Source organism: Asterias amurensis, chromosome 2, assembly GCF_032118995.1.
Source record: "Asterias amurensis chromosome 2, ASM3211899v1".
Taxonomy (NCBI): domain Eukaryota; kingdom Metazoa; phylum Echinodermata; class Asteroidea; order Forcipulatida; family Asteriidae; genus Asterias; species Asterias amurensis.
In genome coordinates, this window is record NC_092649.1 from 2,534,957 (window position 1) to 2,556,042 (window position 21,086).

At 38.5% G+C, this 21,086-nt stretch overlaps 1 protein-coding gene across 2 annotated transcripts in view; it reads right to left on the reverse strand.

The window, feature by feature from the left end:
- The window catches only part of LOC139954430 (uncharacterized), a 32,414-nt gene extending 12,981 nt beyond the window's left edge, over positions 1-19,433 (reverse strand). Inside the window, exons 1-3 of one of the 2 annotated variants that reach the window (XM_071954228.1) lie at positions 19,274-19,433; positions 4,679-5,279; positions 3,724-3,849 (exon numbers count right to left, since the gene is read on the reverse strand). In XM_071954228.1, the coding sequence (XP_071810329.1) occupies positions 3,724-3,849; positions 4,679-5,077 (525 nt within the window). In that variant the 5' untranslated portion in view covers positions 5,078-5,279; positions 19,274-19,433. Of the gene's footprint in view, positions 1-3,723; positions 3,850-4,678; positions 5,280-6,926; positions 7,068-19,273 lie in introns of those variants that run through there. The other variant, XM_071954229.1, reaches the window with a different exon arrangement.
- Positions 19,434-21,086: the final 1,653 nt, after the last annotated feature.

Below are 21,086 nucleotides of genomic sequence, written 5' to 3' on the forward strand. Positions count from 1 at the left end.
GCTCAAACCTTTTAGTGGGCCCGGAGGACTCTGATACAAGACCGGAATCAAAACTATCTACAATTTCACATTTGAGCTGCTTTGGGAACAAACACTACGAGAAAGTTAATCTCAAACTTCAAAAGCTCAACGGAAATGAAAGCTATTTTGTATAAGTATCAGTTTAAATGAAAAAAAAAAGTGAGTTTTTTTTCTTTCAAAAACACAAGACTGCCAGACTCACACGGTCACAAGTTTACTGGCCAGATGCTAAAATCACTTGCTTAGGGCCTGCAGGCCAGAGTTAATTTCGTGCCATGATATAATGTACAACTTACAAGTCAGGGTATAGTGGTAAACAATTGATGTTTAACTTTGGTTAGAGGCAAAGTAAAATAAATAACATGTTGCTCGTCTGGACTTTTTGAAAAAGGTGGTGAGGTAGGTCCTTGTTATTTGTTTTCCCAATTTTTTTGTTATTTTTGTCAAGATGGCCACCATGTCTCAGATGGCTGCCATATCGTAATTGAAGATGGTTTTATGGTTTTATTAATATATGTTCTGTTTCTGTATGTCCTAAAATTCTGTGTGTAATTCTGTGTCCATTTTGATACATTGTTATTCTTTCCAAAGAGTTACATGTATTGTTGCTTTTGCTCCAAAGCAGATCACGTCCTGGTGCAAAGAACTGTGGCATGCAAATGTGTGGGGCAAAACGTTTCAAAGTAACAAGTTACTCATTATGCCTTGTGATAGCATTTTTCGTCGGCCTACAATGTATGTTAGAAAGATGATGAAATTGCTCAATAAAAATGAAGGGTAAGTTTGAAAACAATATGTAAATTGATTTCAATTATTTTTTATTTTATTTTTATTTTATTTAAATAACAAATAAAAACAAAATTGGTGCGACCGCCAAAATCGAGGCTTTCGGGGACGAGCAATATGTTATTTATTTTACCAGGCCTAAAACATAGTAGACTCACTACAACAATGTTTTTATCAACAAAAATGAACTTTCATAAGCGAAGCCTTAATAAGCGGTGCCCAATTTCATGACTCTGCGTACATTGGAAATATGCGCTTTATGGTTTATTATTCTCTGCTGATGACATGACTAGTGTCAAATGCCTCCATTGGTTGTGTAGGCTAAGATTGTAAGAATGCTCATTTTTCTTGGAAGTACGCAAACAAACAAGCAAATTGCCAACGTGTACAATGTACTGTACACGTGAAATGTTTATAATGCTAAAGGAGCACATTGTTTGAATTTTTTCTGATGGAATTAAGAAAATGTGTTCCTTACTCCTAAAAATCTACAGTTTTATCTTCCAATCTTTGCACGCTCAAAGAAAATCTTGGCAAAAAAAGGTTGTTTTTGCAGAGTGTAGTACAAAAAAGGCATACACATACACATATACAGTGTATGGCGTGCTGATGGTGCCTACATGTACAGAAGTAATTCCAAGGACTACATGTACATGTACATACATGTGATTAACCCATGCCATACACAGGAAACAACAGTATTTCAAGGAAGTTGAACACAAAATAAAAAATAAAAAACTTTTTTTTTTAAAGGCTGATCACTGGCTGTTATAGTAGTGTTCTATTAGTTTATGTTTTAATTTGACACAACATCCCAACGATGTCCTGACTTTTCAAAACTTGTTGTCTAAAAAGTGACAAAATATTTAAGGCATGTTAACAAAAAATCAAAAAGAAATATTTTTGTTGTTGTTGATTAGTTGTTCACTAACCCCAACTAGCCATAATAGTCTATATTTTGGGGGCCAAAGTAAAGGGTGAAAGGGAAGGTACACGTTTGGTAATTATATGTACTCAAAACAAATATTAACTTAAAAACTGACTTGGAAACGAGCATTGGAGAGCTGTTGATAGTATAAAACATTGTGGAAAATGACTCCCTCTGAAGTAACGTAGTTTTTGAGAAAGAGGTAATTTCTCACTAAAGTAATAAAAGACTTCAGCTAAAAGTCTTTTATTCTTATATGAAAGCACACAAATTCGTTGAACAAGGGTGTTTTTTCTTTCATCATTTTCTCACAACTTCGATGACGAATTGAGCCCAAATTTTCACAGGCTTGTTATTTTATGGTTATAAGTGGATACACCAAGTGAGAATACTGGTCTTTGACAATAACCAAAGGTGTACCTTCCCTTTAAAAGCACTGGACACCTTCGGTACTTGTCAAATACCAGTCTTCTCACTTGGTGTTTCTCGACATACATGTATGCATAACATAACGAACCTGTGAAAAATTGAACTCAATTGGTTGTTGAAGTTGTTGAGTAATAATTGAGCAAAAAAACCCAAAAAACATTGCCGCACAAGTGTGCTTTCAGATACTTGATTTCGAGACCTCAGCTGCTGAGGTCTTAAAATCCACTAAAATATTTTAGTGTAAAGTTACTTCTTTCTCGAAAACTACGTTACTTCAGAGGGAGCCATTTTTCACAATGCTTTATACTATCAACAGCTCTCCATTGCTTGTTACCGAGTAAGTTTTTATACTAACAATTGCTTCGAGTAATTACCAATAGTGTCCACTGCCTTCAAGAGGGACTGGTGGTTTAAAGATGCTATGTCAGATTTTTGGCCCCAAACATTAAAAAATAGAATTTTTTTAGTGAATGGTATTTCGAAGAGTATCACCCGCTCTAACGGAAAACTTTTACTTCTACTTTAACTTTTACTTTTAATGGTCAGGAACCGTGACAAAAATTTAAAATGTTTCTTTTAAAACACATAAGAATTGGTCACGTGATATATTGACGGGATCCTGACAAAAACTTATTTTGAGCACTTTATTTCACTGCTACTAATAATTGGCAGACTTTTACGAGCAATGGCTCAAATGAAAGCTTGTAACTTTCTTGACCCCCATCAAAATACCTTTTGAATTTTGAAGTCAAAATGTTTGGGTCAAATCAGCCAAAATCTGACATAGCATCTTTAAGGACATTGCAATGAGGATCTCAAACTCATCCGATTCAAAATAAAACACCAGGGAAAAGAGTTCTTAAAGTGAGGGTATACTTTTGGTAATTGTAAAAGACTGGTATTTTCACTTGGTGTAACCCAACATATATGCATAATTTAAACAAACCTGTGTAAATTCAACCTTTGTTGCACAGAAATGTGTGCTTTCACTATGCCTCCCTGAAGCCTTTCTCCGATTAAAATTTGGGGTGAAAAATTACCCCTTTCTCTAAAAGTACATCACTTCAAAGGGAAATGTTTCTAACAATATTTTATAATACCAACACCTCTCCTGTGCTCTTTACCGAGTTTAGTGTTCATGGTCATAAATTTGTTCAATAGCTGGCCAAGATTACCCGCCCTTTGTTCACATTGGTGAAGCCATTAAAATCTATGCACACACTTGAGGCCCGGTCACACAAGCCTCGATACAACTAGAGCGAAAACGAGAATGTTAAAAATGCACACCTTCAATTGGTTGAATAAGCGTGGGGGTATTCTGTGTGGAGCAATTCAACCAACAGAATGCACTCTCTTTGCGTCATTTTGTTATCGTTTCCGTTATCGTTGCAGTGTGACTCGGCCTTTACACCATTTTACTATTTCCAAAAAGTATGTTTTAAAAAAGCGCATGACATAAGCCTATTTCTTTTGGTGAACACAATTCCAAATGGTCTAAACCATAAACTAAAAATTTCTCCTCCTTGAACGACGGGAGAAGATAAAGTTATCCTGCCCACCTGTGAAATCTGTATTGGCTGCCCATTTGCTGATAAGATCCAATCGCCGATGTTGATTCGTCCTGCGGAAGGTCCATCATCCACTCTGTTTACCATTGTATACCATTGGTTAGTGTTCGTCGCTCCCTGTGTGAATGCAAAAAAAAAATATACTACACATATATATAAGATTTGAGGCATTGCATGGTGAGGTATCAATATATTTGGTTTGCGGTAACACCATGTGTGTGTCTACAATGTGCTTGCCTGAGGTAGATGTTCTTCAAATAACACTTGACATACGTAATAACAAGATTTTCATTTTACAATATCTATTCTGATTGTGAACCCAGGACTCTTAGACAAGCAAACTTAATCATTGTATTTATAAGACAAGAACCCGTCGGAGAGATTTACAAATATCAGAATATGAAAACTAGGTATGAACACAATGTGGGCTATGTTCATTTCCCTGTGGTGATTGCTTTATTACTTCTTTCAAAACAGTTTAAAGGTACAAGGAGTTTTTGAAAGAGCCAAGCAAATCAGGAAAATTGCTGAGATTTTACAAGCCTCAGGAAACTACAGCCAGGAACAGAAGCCATACGTCCACTTCATGTATATGTGGCACTTACAAAAGGCCAAGATTTCACCAAAACTATTTGTCAACTTAGAGGCCGATATTGCCATGTACCCAAACATGTTTTGCAGCATGAGTACCACTTACAATCGGTGGCTTTGGCGAGTTGACAAATGGTCCTCGTGTGAGCTTGGCTGACGAAAGGTTCCTGTATATTGCAGGCCTTGAAATACCCCACAGCACGTGACGTGGTGCCCTGTGCTTTTGCTGTGGTGCCCCTTGAAAAGTTCTAATACAAATATAAATTTTCCTCATAGGAGTGCCCATTGCAAGAGGACAATTGCTGTGCCCCTTCATCAAGAACGAAATTCACGGCTTGTATATAATTGTACTTACCCTAACAACTCTGTACTTGAACCCAATTTTCCCTCCAATACGAGTGATTGTGACTTTTTTAGCCCCTGCCTTCCATTTGATGTTGTCGGGGCATCTCACTGCATGATTTCTCAAGTCTTCTACAGGTAATTCTTTAGGTTTGTGGTGCATCGTGCATCTATTGCACTGTGACTGTCCAGCACTCGGTCTATTTTGTCTTTGATTTGATGATGATGTTGTGTCATTATGTTGCGATGACCTGCTGCTGCTACTGCAGCTGCTGCTGCTGCCCGTAGCTATGCTCTCCAACTCTAGGCTTCTTCCAGGACTGCCGCCGCATGAGAGCAACATGGAATCGTCGCTGCTCTGGGACCGGAGCCGGTGTGGGTGATACACTTCTTGGCCATCCGGTAGTCCCATGACTGTACCAGGCAATAGCGCCACCAAAGCCCAATAGTTCCTCAGAAGTAAATTGTGCAGTTGGAATTTAGGTTTATTTAAAAGCAAATGATTAAGCGTCCCTTAAAAAGCGTTCCCCAAGATTGAGGTTTAGAGCAATGCCCTTCAAACAGACATCCCAGATCGGCCAGCTTGGATGAGTCGCCATCTACGCCAAAATCCTCTGGTGATAAAAAAAAAGGAAAAAATACATATGAAATTCAGGGTTTGTAAAGCGAATTCCATGTGTTTAAATACACCTGTATGACAAGTAAAGAACAAAAAAGTTTGAACCCATGACAACAAATTACTAAAAAGCATTGAAGCAACAATTTGGTCATGCAACTTATTTTGTCCGAACAATTTAAAAAGCACACGTTACTCAATTGAGGGCGCTGTTAAACTTGATGTCATTATTATCATAATTTTTTTTTTTAAGTTGGAGGTTCATGACATTATATTTCCTACACAGGAACCATACCCGGATACCATTTCACCTTTAAAACAAAGCTCACAAATTCATGACATGCTTCAAAGCAAATCATAAATTCATGACATGCTTCAAAGCAATTGAAACCAACAAAGATCCATCGAGACTCGTTTACAATGTTTGCTTTGGTGAAAGCCTACTTTCAATTTCCTCTTTGAAACTTTCCGGATGAAACTAGGCATATATCAAATTGTTCTGTGTTCCGCTCACATTAAATGTAGACAGAAAAAAATAATAAAATTACATCAAATTTTTACATTGTACATGTACATGTATCTTGTACACTTGTAAGGCTCTGTAATTTGGCACGTATTTAATTTGGCTCGGTATTTTGATATCATTATCAACTCCAAGAAAGGCTTTTTTAATGAAACATCGTAAAATTAACCAACTTTGGTACCGGAAGTTTGGATACACATGAGATTTGCTTAGGCCACATAAAAAAATAAGTTGTTGATTGTCCCCGCCCGACCGTTCAAAACCCCCGGACCCCATTTCTTTTTTTCTATTTTGTCTTGATATCTCTTTATACTTTTACTGCCTAGATTTTTCAGCTGATAATTTTTTCAAAATGTACAGGTTTGAAAAGATGTTTAAAGAAGGTTTTAATTCATGTTGGCAAAGCAACAACAATTCTTCAAATATTAACTTGGGCTACACTGTGCTTTGTTGTTTGAAAAAGTTTACAGAAAATATCATATATAAAAAAACTCCCTCCCTCCCCCATCCGCATGGGTCTTAGTCTACTACGAGCACTTGTTGCACCGATGACATACAATCCCACAGAGCATCCTGAAATATATGGGGATTCCCCTGGTGTATCTGCTTTATACAGCACCCCTAACCCCAGGCCCTTGTTCCAACTAGAAGCGATATGATTTTCATTTGAGATGAAATCAACTAGATTTTCTGTTATTGACATGAGACCGTGATAATGAACAACAACTTGGTGGAAATCCCAAGGGACCTCTAGGCCTACACGATGTACAATCTGGCGAGTTGGTCTATAAAAAGCGTTTGAAACTGTTTGTTATAAAATGCATTGGTTAAAAAGATGTTTTAAAAGTAAAATTATATATATAACGATACACACAAATTTGCCGCGAAATTGCGTGGCTTTCCTTATGTCATGAACTAACAAGGCACGCCATTTTGAGGAGTCAAATTTGCCGCGAAATTGCATGGTTGCGTGTCCCTTTAACACCAGCGGCACAACACTCTAAAAAACATGGTTCAAAATTAACAATGGACCACAGGCCGACTAGCCCAGTGGTCAAAAGTGTTTCATTTTAACTTGGTAACAAATAGCTGAGAGTGAAAAATGGTGAATGTGATCATTACCTTTTAGTAAAAGTTTTGAGCTACTGTACAACAGAACAAAAATCCCTGCAGTCTTCATGGATTTTCCCGCGAATTTGAGCCATGTTCTTACTCCAAAAGCTTCATCACTCAGAGTGCCTGCTGAGACATCCACAAATTTGCCTTCTTTGGGGAATGCCAGCTTGTGCAAGGGTTTGGTTATTTATTGGAGCAGTTGTTGCCCAGAGTTCAAGATGTGACATCAAGCTGACACCGTACTCTCAGAGTGAAAGTGAAAGTGACCCAGACAAGTGAACTTGGCTAGTGTGATTTGTTTACGACATAAAATGTGTCGCTACTATGCACATAATAAGAAAAGCTTTTGCAACAAATAAAATTGTGTAAGTTGTAGAGTACAGGCATGCAACCGCCCGTTGAAAAAAAGAGAGGAAAATTTTCCACGGCACTAAGCAAGTGCGGAGCGAGGCAGCCGAAACGCCATGGGACATGATACCCACAATGGTACCCTAAAAAATGTTGAGGTTTATTATGCTCTTAGGTGCATTGTTAGCATGTACTAGGCTTATTTTACATGATTGTAGTTGTACACTGATGTTGCCAGGCATATATTAGGCCAAAAAAAAACGCGGAATTCCGCGAAAATGCGGAAGAGTTGCATGCCTGAGAGTATGAATGTTCCATAACATTTCAGCAGGCCTGGAATTTCATCTTTAAAAGGGCAAGGCCATTTTCATTTTGCAAAAGGTCACTTTCATTGGCACAAAGGCCAAGACCGGGGGCAACGGAGGAGGCCACTGGTCTCTGTAGCCTGCGTGTAATTTGAAGCCTTTTGAAGGACAATATGTTGTTGTACATTATACAACAAGAACAGATTTTCCCTTAGAGCCATTAAATAAGTTTTCTTTTGCTTTGCGGTTTTTTTACTTTGTTTTATAAAGAAACAATTTTAACCAGATTCAAGACATCCTCAGTCTGTCAAAAAGCCAAGAGTCTTTGTCTTTGGGCCTTTTGTGTCCTCGGTGTAATTGGGCCGCGTTAAAAGCCTTGATTCTTGTGACACAAGTACAGTCTGATCCCAGCAGTTTACAATAAAGGGAAAACATAAACATACACACACACTGCCCACAGTGGCATGAGTGGTCGGTGCTGGAAAACCTGCCCCAGCAAAATGGATTCCCAACCACCACCTGGAAGAATTTCCTGTTTCCGACCACCACACATTTTCAAAATTTGTAAATTACATTGCCAGGGCTGTATGCTTCATTTTTGAAAAGGGCAAGGACACCAAGGCATTGTCTTCTTGATAAAGGGCACCCTATGATGAAATTGCAAATTTGTACTGGAGCATTTCAAGGGCACCAAGGCAATGACCAGGGGACACGGTGGCAATCGCCTTCGTTGCCTCTGTGAAGTATCGGGCCTGCATTGCTATTTCCTTTAAAGGGTTTTCAATGAAATGTAAAAATGTGTTTATTTACCAGTAACAATGGTATCCAAAGCCATTAATTTTGAACACTTCTTTGATTTGAGTTTATTTATATGATCATGTAACTGATCCACCTCACAATGGTTTCCAGGGAAACATTTTTCCACCAGTTCAATATAAAGCAGTAGAACCCTGCGCTCAACATAACAGGCCTACATGTATTTGAACAGTAATGGTATTATTCCTACACTGTTCAATATGAACAGAATACCTTAGGCCTGTATGCTTCATTTTTGAAAGGGCAAGAGGCACCAAGAGGCATTTTATCAGTTGTTCAGGGCACCCTACATGCACATGAGGAAATTTTATTTCTACTGCCAGAGCAATTCAAAGGTCTCACTTCATTGACAAGGGGGCATGAAGGCAAACGCCTCAAAATTGCACGGTTTTCTTTTTTACGTCCCAAACTAACATGGTCGGCCATTTTATATGAGTCAAAATTTTGACTCCACAAGTTGGCCGACCATTTTTGCTGGCGACGAAAAACCGCACAATTTCAAGTCATGTTTGTATAGATTAGTATATATTCTACTTTTAAGTTATCTATCTAACCAAAGCATAACAACCCGGTTCAAAGGTCTTTCAAAGACCAACTCGATCGATCCAAGGCAAGGCGTGCCTTTAAAAATGCATACAAGTTTGATGAAAATGCAGAATTTTCTCCATCATCAACAAGCTTGCTTAGGCCCTATATAAATGGGGTCAATACCAACCAGTTGCAGTCTACCTGTATGAGTCAATTGCAGCCAGTTAACAAAAACATACATGTACAGCAGCAAATTCACAAAAATCATTCCAGATTACAGAGTACATTCATGTCAAGAAATTAAAGGTTCAAGAGCTCTGCGCTGCTCGTTTCCAGGTAAAGTATTTGTGCTATTTTGAGTAATCACCAATCGTGTCTAGTGCCATAAAGCAGCAGTGTTGTAGCCTTGGTGCGCGGTGCCGGGCGGTGCCCAGAATCAACCAATTTCGCCCAGCACTATGAGTAAAATACATTGCGCCGCCCAGCATGCCAGATTCTGCCCAGATTGCACTTCGGCAATGATCGCCCAATATCTGAAAATCCTTGTTGGACTAAATTGGACTTAGAGCATACCACTGCTAAACATTGGTCTTGCTACAATACTGTAAAGCAGCTAGATTAAATTAGCCCCTGGGAAAATCTCTGCAATGGGAATGGAATGACAGAGAAGCCAGTCATGTTGTGTTAATGCCCAATTATTGTGTACAACAAATGTGTAGAGAAAGGACTTACGTGTAGGACCACAACATTGTACAATGAGTGTACATGTACATTATTGTGTACATTGTACAGATGATTACACCAGTTGCCATGGCAGCGCTCTGTGTGTGCGCAACAAAGTTTAGTGGTCGTGACTTGTTTAGAAATGAAGACATTCCATGGCATTGTGCCAAACAGGATTTGAGTATTACACCATTGCACGGTGTGCACAGACAGAGTAGAAACTGAAGTTTTTTATTCGGATCAAACAAAATTTACCCTCATCCATCATATATAACCCGACTCCTAAACTTACAGATCTTGTACAAAAATAAAAAAGAATAATTTTAAAACACTATTTTTCCTTTTCAGAATAATTTTCTGTTGCTTCCACAATCAACAGAGTTTTTGTTTTGTTTTATAAAAGCAATTTCTGAAAAGTTTTTATTATTTTCATGAAACTCCAATTTACATCCTTTTTTTAAAACCACTGAAAACCCCAAAACAAAAACAACAAATCAATCAAAATTTGTTTTATATTACAGTGTGTTAGATTGTTTGCTGTAAAATACATGGCCCATATGTACGTCCACGTCGTGAGTTGGTACATTTCAAAAAGTGTTTTTCTGCATTCAGCAGCAGTACACCTGGTCGGCATTGCCGGAAAAAAACAAAAATTTTTTTTTTGAAACGTGCAAACTCACGACTTGGTCCGTACATGTACTTTGCAATTGTGTTTACTCTATTTATTACAGGCAAAGTCTGCCTCGATTGACTTCATGAACAGTGCCCTGTCGGGTCGGGGTCTACTCTTAAATTTGTAAATAACATAAGAACTGATTTCTTAAAACCTTAGTTAACTGTTTATTCACATTCAACTCATCAAAACACATATATTAGTGACAAAAGCTTTATTTTGAAAAAATACCACTTCCAGGTGACTTTTTGTACGCATTTACAAACGTATTTTCATGACATTGTTTTACTCATTTCTCAAAAACTACAGCACCTCAGTAAGTAATATTTGAAGGGAAGCTTTCCAATCATTATCTTCAAACCCAGTAAGTTTAATGTAAATCTATGGACATTTTGAAAAAGTACCCAAATCCTTTAACATACTACAAACCATCACAAGTGTTATTATTGTCCTGTGCAAAGGAAAACTTACTTGGACCACAATTCACAAGTACACAAGGCTGCACGATGAATAATGTATGCAATGCAGTATGGTCCAGCTGCATGTACCTTAGAACCCTCAGCCATGCAATGGGCCAGGGGAAAAACCCCTGTTGTAGTTTATTGCTCCATGGTTGTACCCACACATTGACACAAGGCAAATCATGTACCTAAGATACAGTGCCACTGTAAAGTATGTACATTACAATATTACCCCAGAGACAAAGATTGGAAAGGTTGCCAGAATACTATAGAGTGGGACTAATGTTTGTGTATGAACTTTTGTGTATGAACAATTTTTGAAACTCAAGCATTGCACATTGCTGTTAACTTGCTTTTAAAAAGCCATTCGACACTTTCGGTAAACAGTAATGTCCAAGGCCAACACTTCGTGTACCACATTTTATAAAAATAACAGACCTGTGAAAATTTAGGCTCAATCGGTCATCAGAGTCGGGAGAAAAAAACGGGAAAACCCACCCTTGTTTCACCACGTTTCGCCGTGTCATGACATGTGTTTAAAATAAATCTGAATGTTTTCTCAAAAAGTAAAGCATTTCATGGAATCATATTTCAAGATAAGTCTTTCACCAAAACCTTCTGTAAACCCTGTAAATCATTTGTAAATCTGTGAACTTTTAATTTTTTTTCGGTACCGAAAGTGTATAATGGCCTTAAAAATAAAACTAAGAAGGGACGTCAATGTTGTGTACAGCCACAATCTGGGTTACACAATTATTTCAAATGTGTACTTTTTATGAAAACAGACTACAGTTTGAAAATCATTTTGTATAGTAGCAGCTAAAGCTTAATGTTAATGGACATACTGTAATCAACTGAAAAACAGGAAAAAAATCACTGTTTCAATCACTGTGATTAAACAGCCAATAAAGGATGATCTCAAATATATCTAAGCTTGTAACTTTCTCGACCCCATCCAAATACCTATTGAACTTTAAATCCAAATTTTTGGGTCAAATCGGCCAAAAATTTGACATAGCATCTTTTTAAAAGTAGGATTTGAAACTTTGCATGGTGGGAACACGGTATAGATAAGTTTGCGGTAACTCCATGTTATGATCTCTAAATGAGTTGGGGTTGTTCTGAAAGGAACTTTTGGTTTCAACTCGCTGTTTCGATCAGTGTGCTCTGATCGTCTTCTGGAGATTTTTTTTTTTAAATCTACATGTTGTTCTAAAATACAACCATGTCAGCTGAGCTTCCACGAATACCAGGTTGTATCATGAACTTACTTGGGTGTGATCCCTGAGTACCGGTATACGGTGGTTAGAGGTTGAATGGCTGGCACCCCCAAACAAAGGTATTGACAAACTAGGGAGGCCGCCAACATTACAGCTACACTTAGGCCGACAAAAAGAAGAAACATGTTCAGCGTCCGGGTTTCTCAAAAAAGACGGCCGCCATTCTATTTAAAATTGGGTTTTTTTCTACTGCTCAAACACACAAATATAAATGAAGCATTTTGGACAAGACACTCAGGCAAGACATTCAGATTGTTTAAGCTGAGATTGTTAAAATAACCCTTTTTTTTCATTAAAAAAAAAGAAGAAAAAAAGGAGGTGGCCTCTAAAAAGGAAGCGGGCAGGGACGCTAAACATGTTTCTTTTTTTATTTGGCCTCACAGATAGCTCAGATGGTAGAGCACCGGCACGTTACTTAACAGTGACCAGAGTCCAGGAGTTCAAGTCCCACTCGTTTTTTTCTTTGTTAAATTCTAAAACGGAAACATTACTGAAGAAAACAACAAATGAGATGAAATAAAGTGATTTCTTTTGAAAATGTACACAATAGCAAGACGGTTTATAACCTGACTCTAACTTTATGCATCAGGTTAACATCTCTTGGTAACCTTATACAATTGTTGCACGCTGTGACAGGGTCCATGGCGTTTTGTACACTCGAGGGGGAAAATGGAACCCGAGGCAAAGCCGAGGGTGCCTTTTTCCCTCGAGGGTGTACAAAACCCATGTTTTGTTAAATACCTTTGTATAATTGTTATTCCTCTTCCCAAAGTTCTGTTGTAATCTTCAAACATTATTACAACAGACTATTCATTGTTTAATAAGCAGACGAACAAGAAACAATTTCATCGAACCCGCTGTTGTTTCGTACACAGCGCTGGAAATTGACCAACGCCGGGAACGATCAAGATGATGTACACCGGTGTACATCACTTTTCATGTTACCCTGCCTGTCGAGCCACGTAACATGCGTTTTTGTTGCGTATCACATGATTGGTTCTCGACCAATCAAACTTCATGGTTTGTTACCGAGGTATAACAATTTCATTTGAAACCAATTAATTGAAGCTGTCCCCTGAAGCTGTCGACTAAACTGTCCCCTGAACATGACCTGGGGTAGTTTGTATGTCATTCAAAAACACTGTGAATGATATTAACTGACGCGCCGAGGCAGAACTAGAGGGTTACACATGACCCAGTTATAACAAGTTCATTTCAAAATTTTACCTAATAAGAATGTTGAGCTAGCCTTTTGTTTTTTTATGCAAGTCGCCTGACACACAAGGCCTGAAGGTCACTTCAAGGTGTGGGCTACAATTATTTTTTCCAGAGGCCGTTGCCACCTACTCCTAGGGCTGAAACAGGGTTACACCTTTCACAGTCCATACGAATGTAGGCTAGGGTATCATCAATTCCAAGCCTGTCTTGCAGTATTGTTTCATCTTTCCCCAAAATCGAGCCTTGTCCGACCGATTCAAAGTAAAACTAGAGATTGAGAGTTTGTGAACAAACTCAAGGTGTTCGGTTTCCGGGAGTAAAAGCCTGGATTAAAAAACAAATATTACACCTTGCTTTGTTCTCAAGATTTGTAATAAATGATTCAAATTACAAAAACTGTCAAAACCACATGATTACGTCATCTAGTAAAAGTGTATGTTTGGTGACGTCATCGGTAATATTTGTTTTAAACCAGACCTTTGCCAGACTTGTATGGTGTGATGGTAAAGCATCAAAGGATGTTTATTTCGACCTAAAAGACAATAAACCACGCCCTTTCAAATCATTTCACAGTCACTTCCCGTCTAAACAGGTCAAAAGGTCAACGAAAGTTCACCAACATATCCATTTCTGTCAAGTACGTAAAGCCCTTTCATATGATGTACAGATTGTCAAAATAGCTTATGTAGTTTAGGAAATATGAACTTAGGAAATATTGACTGACGACTGAAGAAAAGACTGTAAGGGGCATTTATGTTTTAACCGCCTTGAACGAAGACTATTCTTCATGAAGCTTTTTCGCGCTCTATTGATAATATTTAAAAAAAAAAAAAGTAAAAAAATAAAACGTGGATCAAAAATAATGATTTTTTGAAATAATAATTTGAATTTTTATTACTCAAGAATGGATGACGTCATCATGACCTAACTAACACATTATTCCACTCCTAATGCATATCTAACTATGTGCGAAGTTTCAAGTTCATGCGAGTTTGGGAAGTGTGCTTTTGTTCGAGGACAAGGGACGAAGAGAAGAAGATGAAAATCTGGATTGTTTTATTGATTTGTTTGTACTAAAGTTTTGTTTAATCCGGCAGTTTATTTTAGCAAGACCACTCCTAATTGCTTGGGCCTTATGCTTTAACCATTCTGTTTTCTTTGAATGTTTTGTATTGTAACATCCATGTCTGTGCATGGAGGTAGAAATAGATTAGTTTACGTAACGTCCTTTCCTACTAGAGAAAGTTTGAAAGGGCTTATGTTATTTCAGAGATTTTTTTTCTTCAAAATATTTAACTCAAAATAACTTGGATAGTTGTTTTAACAAATAATCAAAACAATTGATGATTATGCTAAGTTCAAGAAGTAATAGATATCGTAATACTGACGTGAATTCCGTGGGCCCAAAACGCCCTTCACCCGGGGGGCGTGGTCGATCGATGTAACGTCTCTATTCTTCTCGGTGTTTAACCAAAACATGACCAATGTTCGTCATTTTGTACTGTTGTTTTCTCACATAATTAAAAGTCCCATGAATCACTGAAGTAGGTGGCCATCTCAGCGAAACTTCGTCTTCAATTCCACATTGACCACTAAGCCATCAGAAGGGTAACATTTGAACAATTTGACGCTGAAGATTGAAATGAAATCGTTTTCGCAGCGTTCTGCATAGCTATATAGCTCTATGCATATCACGCTATGGCACAGAGTACAACAAACTTGGCAGCATGCCACCAAATAAATTATGCCTAATACACTACACGTGTACGCCACAAGTGTTACGCACAACCAATGGGGAAATTTCGTAGTTCTTTATACAAGAAATTGTGAACTTTCAAACTCGATTTTGTACCAGAAGACGAGCTCAAAATGGGATCACGTCTGCGAGGCATTTACAGAGTTTTTAACGAACTTTCCGATGATGTATCGATTGTAACAACCCATCATGTAGATCAAAAGTTATGATTTTTTGAAATAATAAACTTTGAAAATTCATAACTCAAGAATTGATGACGTCATCGTGACATAACTCAAACGGTTTCTTCTCCTTATACATATCTAACTATGTGTGAAGTTTCAACTTTATATGTGCTTGGAAAGTGTGATTTTTTTAGCGGACAATCGCCGCTAATAAGCAGAATGGACTATCACTGGAGCGTGCTCTGCTGCACCGCTAATACACGTGCAATGTTTATGCACATACCAACGGGGATTTACGTTGTTCTTTAGACGTGAATTTTGAAATTTTCAACCTCTCTTTTGAGCCGGAAGACAACATCAAAATGGGGTCATGTCTGTGAGGCGTTTACGGAGTTTTCAATGACGATTCCGATGATGTATCGATTGTAACAACCCATCATGTAGATCAAAAGTTATGATTTTTTGAATTAATAAACTTTGAATATTCATAACTCAAGAATTGATGACGTCATCATGACGTAACTCACACGGTTTCTTCTCCTAATAAATATCTAACTATGTGTGAAGTTTCAAGTTCATACGATGTTTGGAAAGATGTTTTTGTAGGGGGACAAGGGACGTACAGAAGAAGAAGAAGAAGAAGAAGAAGAAGAAGAAGAAGAAGAAGAAGTATCAATAAAAAAAAAAAACCGAACAAAAATAAGAGGTGTTCCGGGCTGTTGGCCCGAACACCTAATGATTTCCATTAACTGTATTTGTATTGTAGCCAATGCAACTACATGTAGCCATCGTCACTTTATCTGTACAATTTAAGTGCAGCTGTCAAGCATTACATTATCACTTACCACAATCTAACAAACTGTAATCCATTCAAAATTCGCTCTGCCAAGCGATAGCACCATGAGTGCCTGATAAAGCTTGACAGCCTACCTTTACTGCTGGGCTGTGTGTCCTTTCAAAAAATATTTGTTGAGTGTGTAACTCTGTGTCTAGATGTGTGTGTGAGGCGTGCGCTTTCCAAAACAAAACAAAATGTGATTTTGTCAATGCCATCAACTGATAACTAAACTCATAATAGTTTCAGCTGGTTGGTTTGTTTGAATCTTTGCCGATTAGAATCGATTGCCAGCTACACAATGTATTAGCCTACCATCCTACATGTACCTCCATGGTTTAACTCACTCCCATATGATCGACTCGGGCCTTTATCACACGACCACGACCCTGCCGGTTTTAAACGGCCGTTTAAGAACTCGTCACCAATCATTTATTCCATTTAGATTCACTCGATACATGGATCAACACAGCTTTGGTTTTTTTCTTCTTCTAATCAACATGGGCACTTCAGACACAATGTTTTTGCAGCACTCTTAGTCTTATACTACCGTTTGACCTTTTATAAAAAACACATCAGGTAGGTTTTTGGTAAAAAATCCAAAATGTCTTTTTAAGAAAAAGTACCGTCAACACATAAAGTGTTAACATCCTGTTTTAATATAGCATGACTGAAGAAATGACACAGAATTGCCCTCTCCCTACAAGTTTCCCCAGTCCCCACCCACACTGTTTTTCCTGTTCTTGTCCAGAACATAAATACAAAATTGATAAAACAACCGGACTCTAGTTTTTAGTTAATTGTCCCATCAAGGAAAACCTGTACAGACATGACAGGGAAGTCAATGGCAAAATAACCAGGAAAGCTAATTTATTACCCGAGTAAATTGTAAAGTGTAACAAAAATACTCAATACATCAATTGAATAAGGGTATTCATTAAGTATCATGTATTATTAAGAGTCCCTGCCTGTAAGAATGTACCAAGTGGTGATTCATGGGTTCTCAGATCTTCTTCTAAAAAATTAGAGTGATACATTATCATACCAAACGAATAAATCCAAAATATTAGTTTGCTGACGCTTTCGGTTTGGGAGTTATCAGTTATCAAAGTTTCGGCCTAAAAGCCTTCGTGAAACGAATAGTACATTCCCTGTAAACACAAAAATGTGCGCCAAGGTCATCCCAACAAAAGTAAAACATTTTTTGAAACCTCCAGTTGGGCTTATAACAAAAGTAAAAAAAAAAAATTGGGATCTCGTTGGCGCGTCTTGTTACGCGCACCTGAACCTTTGACGAACAGTTCCCTCGTGCCATTTTCAACGCCTCATAACTCAACGCGCCTATAAGATCCCATGAATTAAACAAGTTCACATGAAAGAGCTTGCATCCCTAAAACAAATTGAAGTGCAAAGTGCGTGGGATCTCGTTGGCGCAGTGAGATAATAGAGGTCAAAGTTCAAATTTTACCAATATATTGCGTTTTCGCACCTCCGTAATCTCGTGCGCCAACATGATTTTTTTTTTTAATGACAACCGGGTGTTGGAACAATTTTCATCTAATGACAAATGAAAAAAGAATCTTGGGATCTCTGCAACTTGCATGTCAAAAGATTTTTTGAAAGTTTTCTAAAGTATTGCCATTCCACACATTTTGGCCTAAATTGGCCCAACATTCGCTTTTCTCATCACTGTAAGTATCTGTGCCAACAAGATCCCATCAATGTTTTCTTGTATTTGGTTAAGTTACGTGTTCCTTAATAGATTTCAATTGAAAAATAATTGGGATCATGTTGGCCCACCAATATCACAAAGGTCAAAGGTCATATGAAACTACACTACTGCCTATTTCGGGCGATTTTGCGTCGTCTAGAAATCCACGCGCCAATATGATCCCATTAAATTGTCTGCATTTTATGATTATATAGATACTCAAAAACACATAAAAAGCAAAAACCAAATGGGATTTGAGTGGCGCTAACAAATATTACAGATCAAAAGTTCACAAGACATGCCTATACTTACGCATTGCTGTGGCAACAGAAAGTGAGAAGTATCCCCAATTTCAAAATGTTGGCAAACAATTAAGGGGATGGGTCTCCAAAACAAATTTGGTCCAGATATAGATTGGACTTGCTTTTACAAATGGTGTTAGTTTAATGTTGGTTGGTAACTGTTGCCAAGGTCAAAGGTTACAAAGAATATGGCTGTTTTTGATATTTTCTGTCAAGAGCCAACTTCAGAGCCTTTTCAAGATTTTATTTAATGAACAAGGGCACGTGGGTGTGTATAAACCTTTGTTTATGACCAGTAAAAAGTGTTGAAACATGGGCGTGACACGCGAGCTTGCACCTGTGCTTATGAGACAGTTTCTTCATTCCTATTGGTCGAGAGCAACGGCCTGGACAGTTGTGCCACATCACGCGATACGCATATAACGCATATAAGGCGGCGTCAAATATAATTTTTGTACACGTTTTTTTTGACCAATTTTCAAATCATCACATCTGGACAAAGTCATCATTTAGTAAGCCCTCATTTGTGTGTCGTAGTTATTCCACAAATGTAAGAAACAAAATGAGGTACGTTGGAGTAGTATAGGACTTTTTTAAATGGGAGAAATTTGCAATCAAACTACCACGCATTTTGCGACCTTTGAAAACTTTAGCGTTTAAGACATGTATCGAAGGTGGGCTGTAATGGTGACGTGATGAGACCGATGTTAAAAGCGGAGCCATTAACAGCTCAACAAGGTGGGCTAAGCTCCTTCCTAGTTACGGTAAGTAAGACATGATGATGATGGAGGAATTATTCCTCCATTCTAAAGACTAAGTTAGAATAGAAGTACTCCATCCATTCCATCATTAAAACCAGGTATTTTTTCACTTCATGACTAACTACGCCTCAACATAATTATTGTCAGATAATTTGATGTATGATAGTCCACGGAGGAAGAGGGGTCAAAGAAGGTAAGCTGAGTGCTTGATTTGAAAGTAAGTAGAGAGTAATTGCACTTGAATCATCCCATGAGAACTCGAAACAAACAACACAACCACCACAAGACACATGGACTCGTCCAAACGTACCGGACCATGTACGACGATGTACAGTACTTGAACCTCCCTGTTGGCTGTGGTGTTGTGACAAACCGGCCACGCAGCTGCAGAAGTGAGACCACTGGCATTTCGACTATGCCTATTACCACGAACATTTGCAGCCCTATAAGTATAATTAATAACAGTGTTTACCTTATTATCCAGGGAGGTTAACCACGACGACATCTTTCTTCAGCAGATCGGTATTCTCGTGAAATTTATTATCCACTGCTGAGATGGTCCGGCCACGTCAATAATAACACGACTGAACTACAAAGTTCTCCACACACACCCGAGAGAATGCACTTGCACTCTCGAGCTAGCTCTAGCTACATTACACACGACCGCTAGAGGAGCGCACACACTAATACCGCCACCATAGACCTTATCGCAAATACCAATGCGCAAGCGCAGACTGTTGAATGAGGTGCATTGTGGGATAGATATGAATCAAATTTTGCTACCAGCTAGACCACAATGCATCTAATTCCAAGCTTTACGCGCGCGCCCCAGTATTTGCGAAAAGGTCTATGCGCTCCATTATTGCAGCAGCTAAACTGGTGCCCTGTGTTTACGTTTTTCATCTGCCATTTTCGAAACCACGGCTTTATTCGGTTCCGGCTTTCGGCACAAGGTCCATACACCATGTACCATCGCCTTTTCCGTTTTAAAGTCCCGTACTGAAATTCGAAAGTTTACAGTTTTTCACATAAACTGACTTGGCCAGCAGCTGAAAGCCATAGAGCTAATAATGTAGCTCTATATAGGATCATGTCCCTATAGCATAAAGCCAAAGACGTTTTGTTGCGTGCGTGATTTGCATCCGGATGTTCTGAATTATACGTATGGTGTGAAGGATTTTGTCATGTGTTGATTGAGAAAAGTCTTCACGTTTTATATTGTGGGTGTGGAGGCATATTATTATGGATGGCGATGGATCAACATGATTTGAGTGGGCCTCATCAGTAAAGTGGGGGGGGGGGGGGGGTGCATTCGCCTGCATCTCAAAGAAGACTGAATGATTGATAATTGTTACACTAAATATTGTGTAACTTTATTGTTGTAGTCAATAATTAAATCCAATTCATGCACTTTTAGACCGCCTCGCTGAATAAAAGAATAATAATACTCCATAATTTGGTGCAACAAACAAAATGTCAAGTCTTTTCTCGCTATTTATCTAACCACTGTTAAGCGGCTTTGGGATGGGCTTTTCCCAGAACACCTCGTGAGACGGGGCCTAATCCATGGTTTCTAACGAAATACTGAAGATGAATCGGGTCTTTTGGGAAATAAAATCGTCACCATCACCAGCATGCATGGGAGAATGAGCTTCACCTTTATTTCGTGTGGGTCATCCGGGTGTCATTGCACCACACGAGTCTTGAATAAAAGGCCCAGGCTGTATATATGGCGGCCTTTATTTATTTTTTTGCTGACCAAGGCAAACTGACTGGAACCATAATTCGAACCTGTTACCTCCCGGAATAGTAAATTATGATTTGAACAATATATATTATACAAATATTGACTGCGTCGAGTGCTATGGTTAAAACTATGACTCCCGAGGTGATCCCCGTAGCGTTCTATTTTCCCGAGGCGAAGCCGAGGGAAAATAAAACGCTCCGGGGATCACCGAGGGAGTCATAGTTTTTTAACAATTGCACGAGTAAAAGCAGTCAATATTTGTTTTATAACACCCCAAACATTTCTAAATACTGTACTTTTATTATTAAGTTACAGACCTGAATGCTACAATCCACTGACGACGCGAATACAGATTGCAAACACTTTTACTTACTGTGTTGCATGTAGAGTCGTGCAATCCGAAATGGTTACAGACTATTAATTTGTCATACTCGCACACGCAACGGACGTCTGGGTACTGCACGCCGTGTGCTAGTCTGTCGGACTAGCGCACGGCGCCATGTGCTAGTCTTCGGACCGACGGCAAACCGACGGCCGT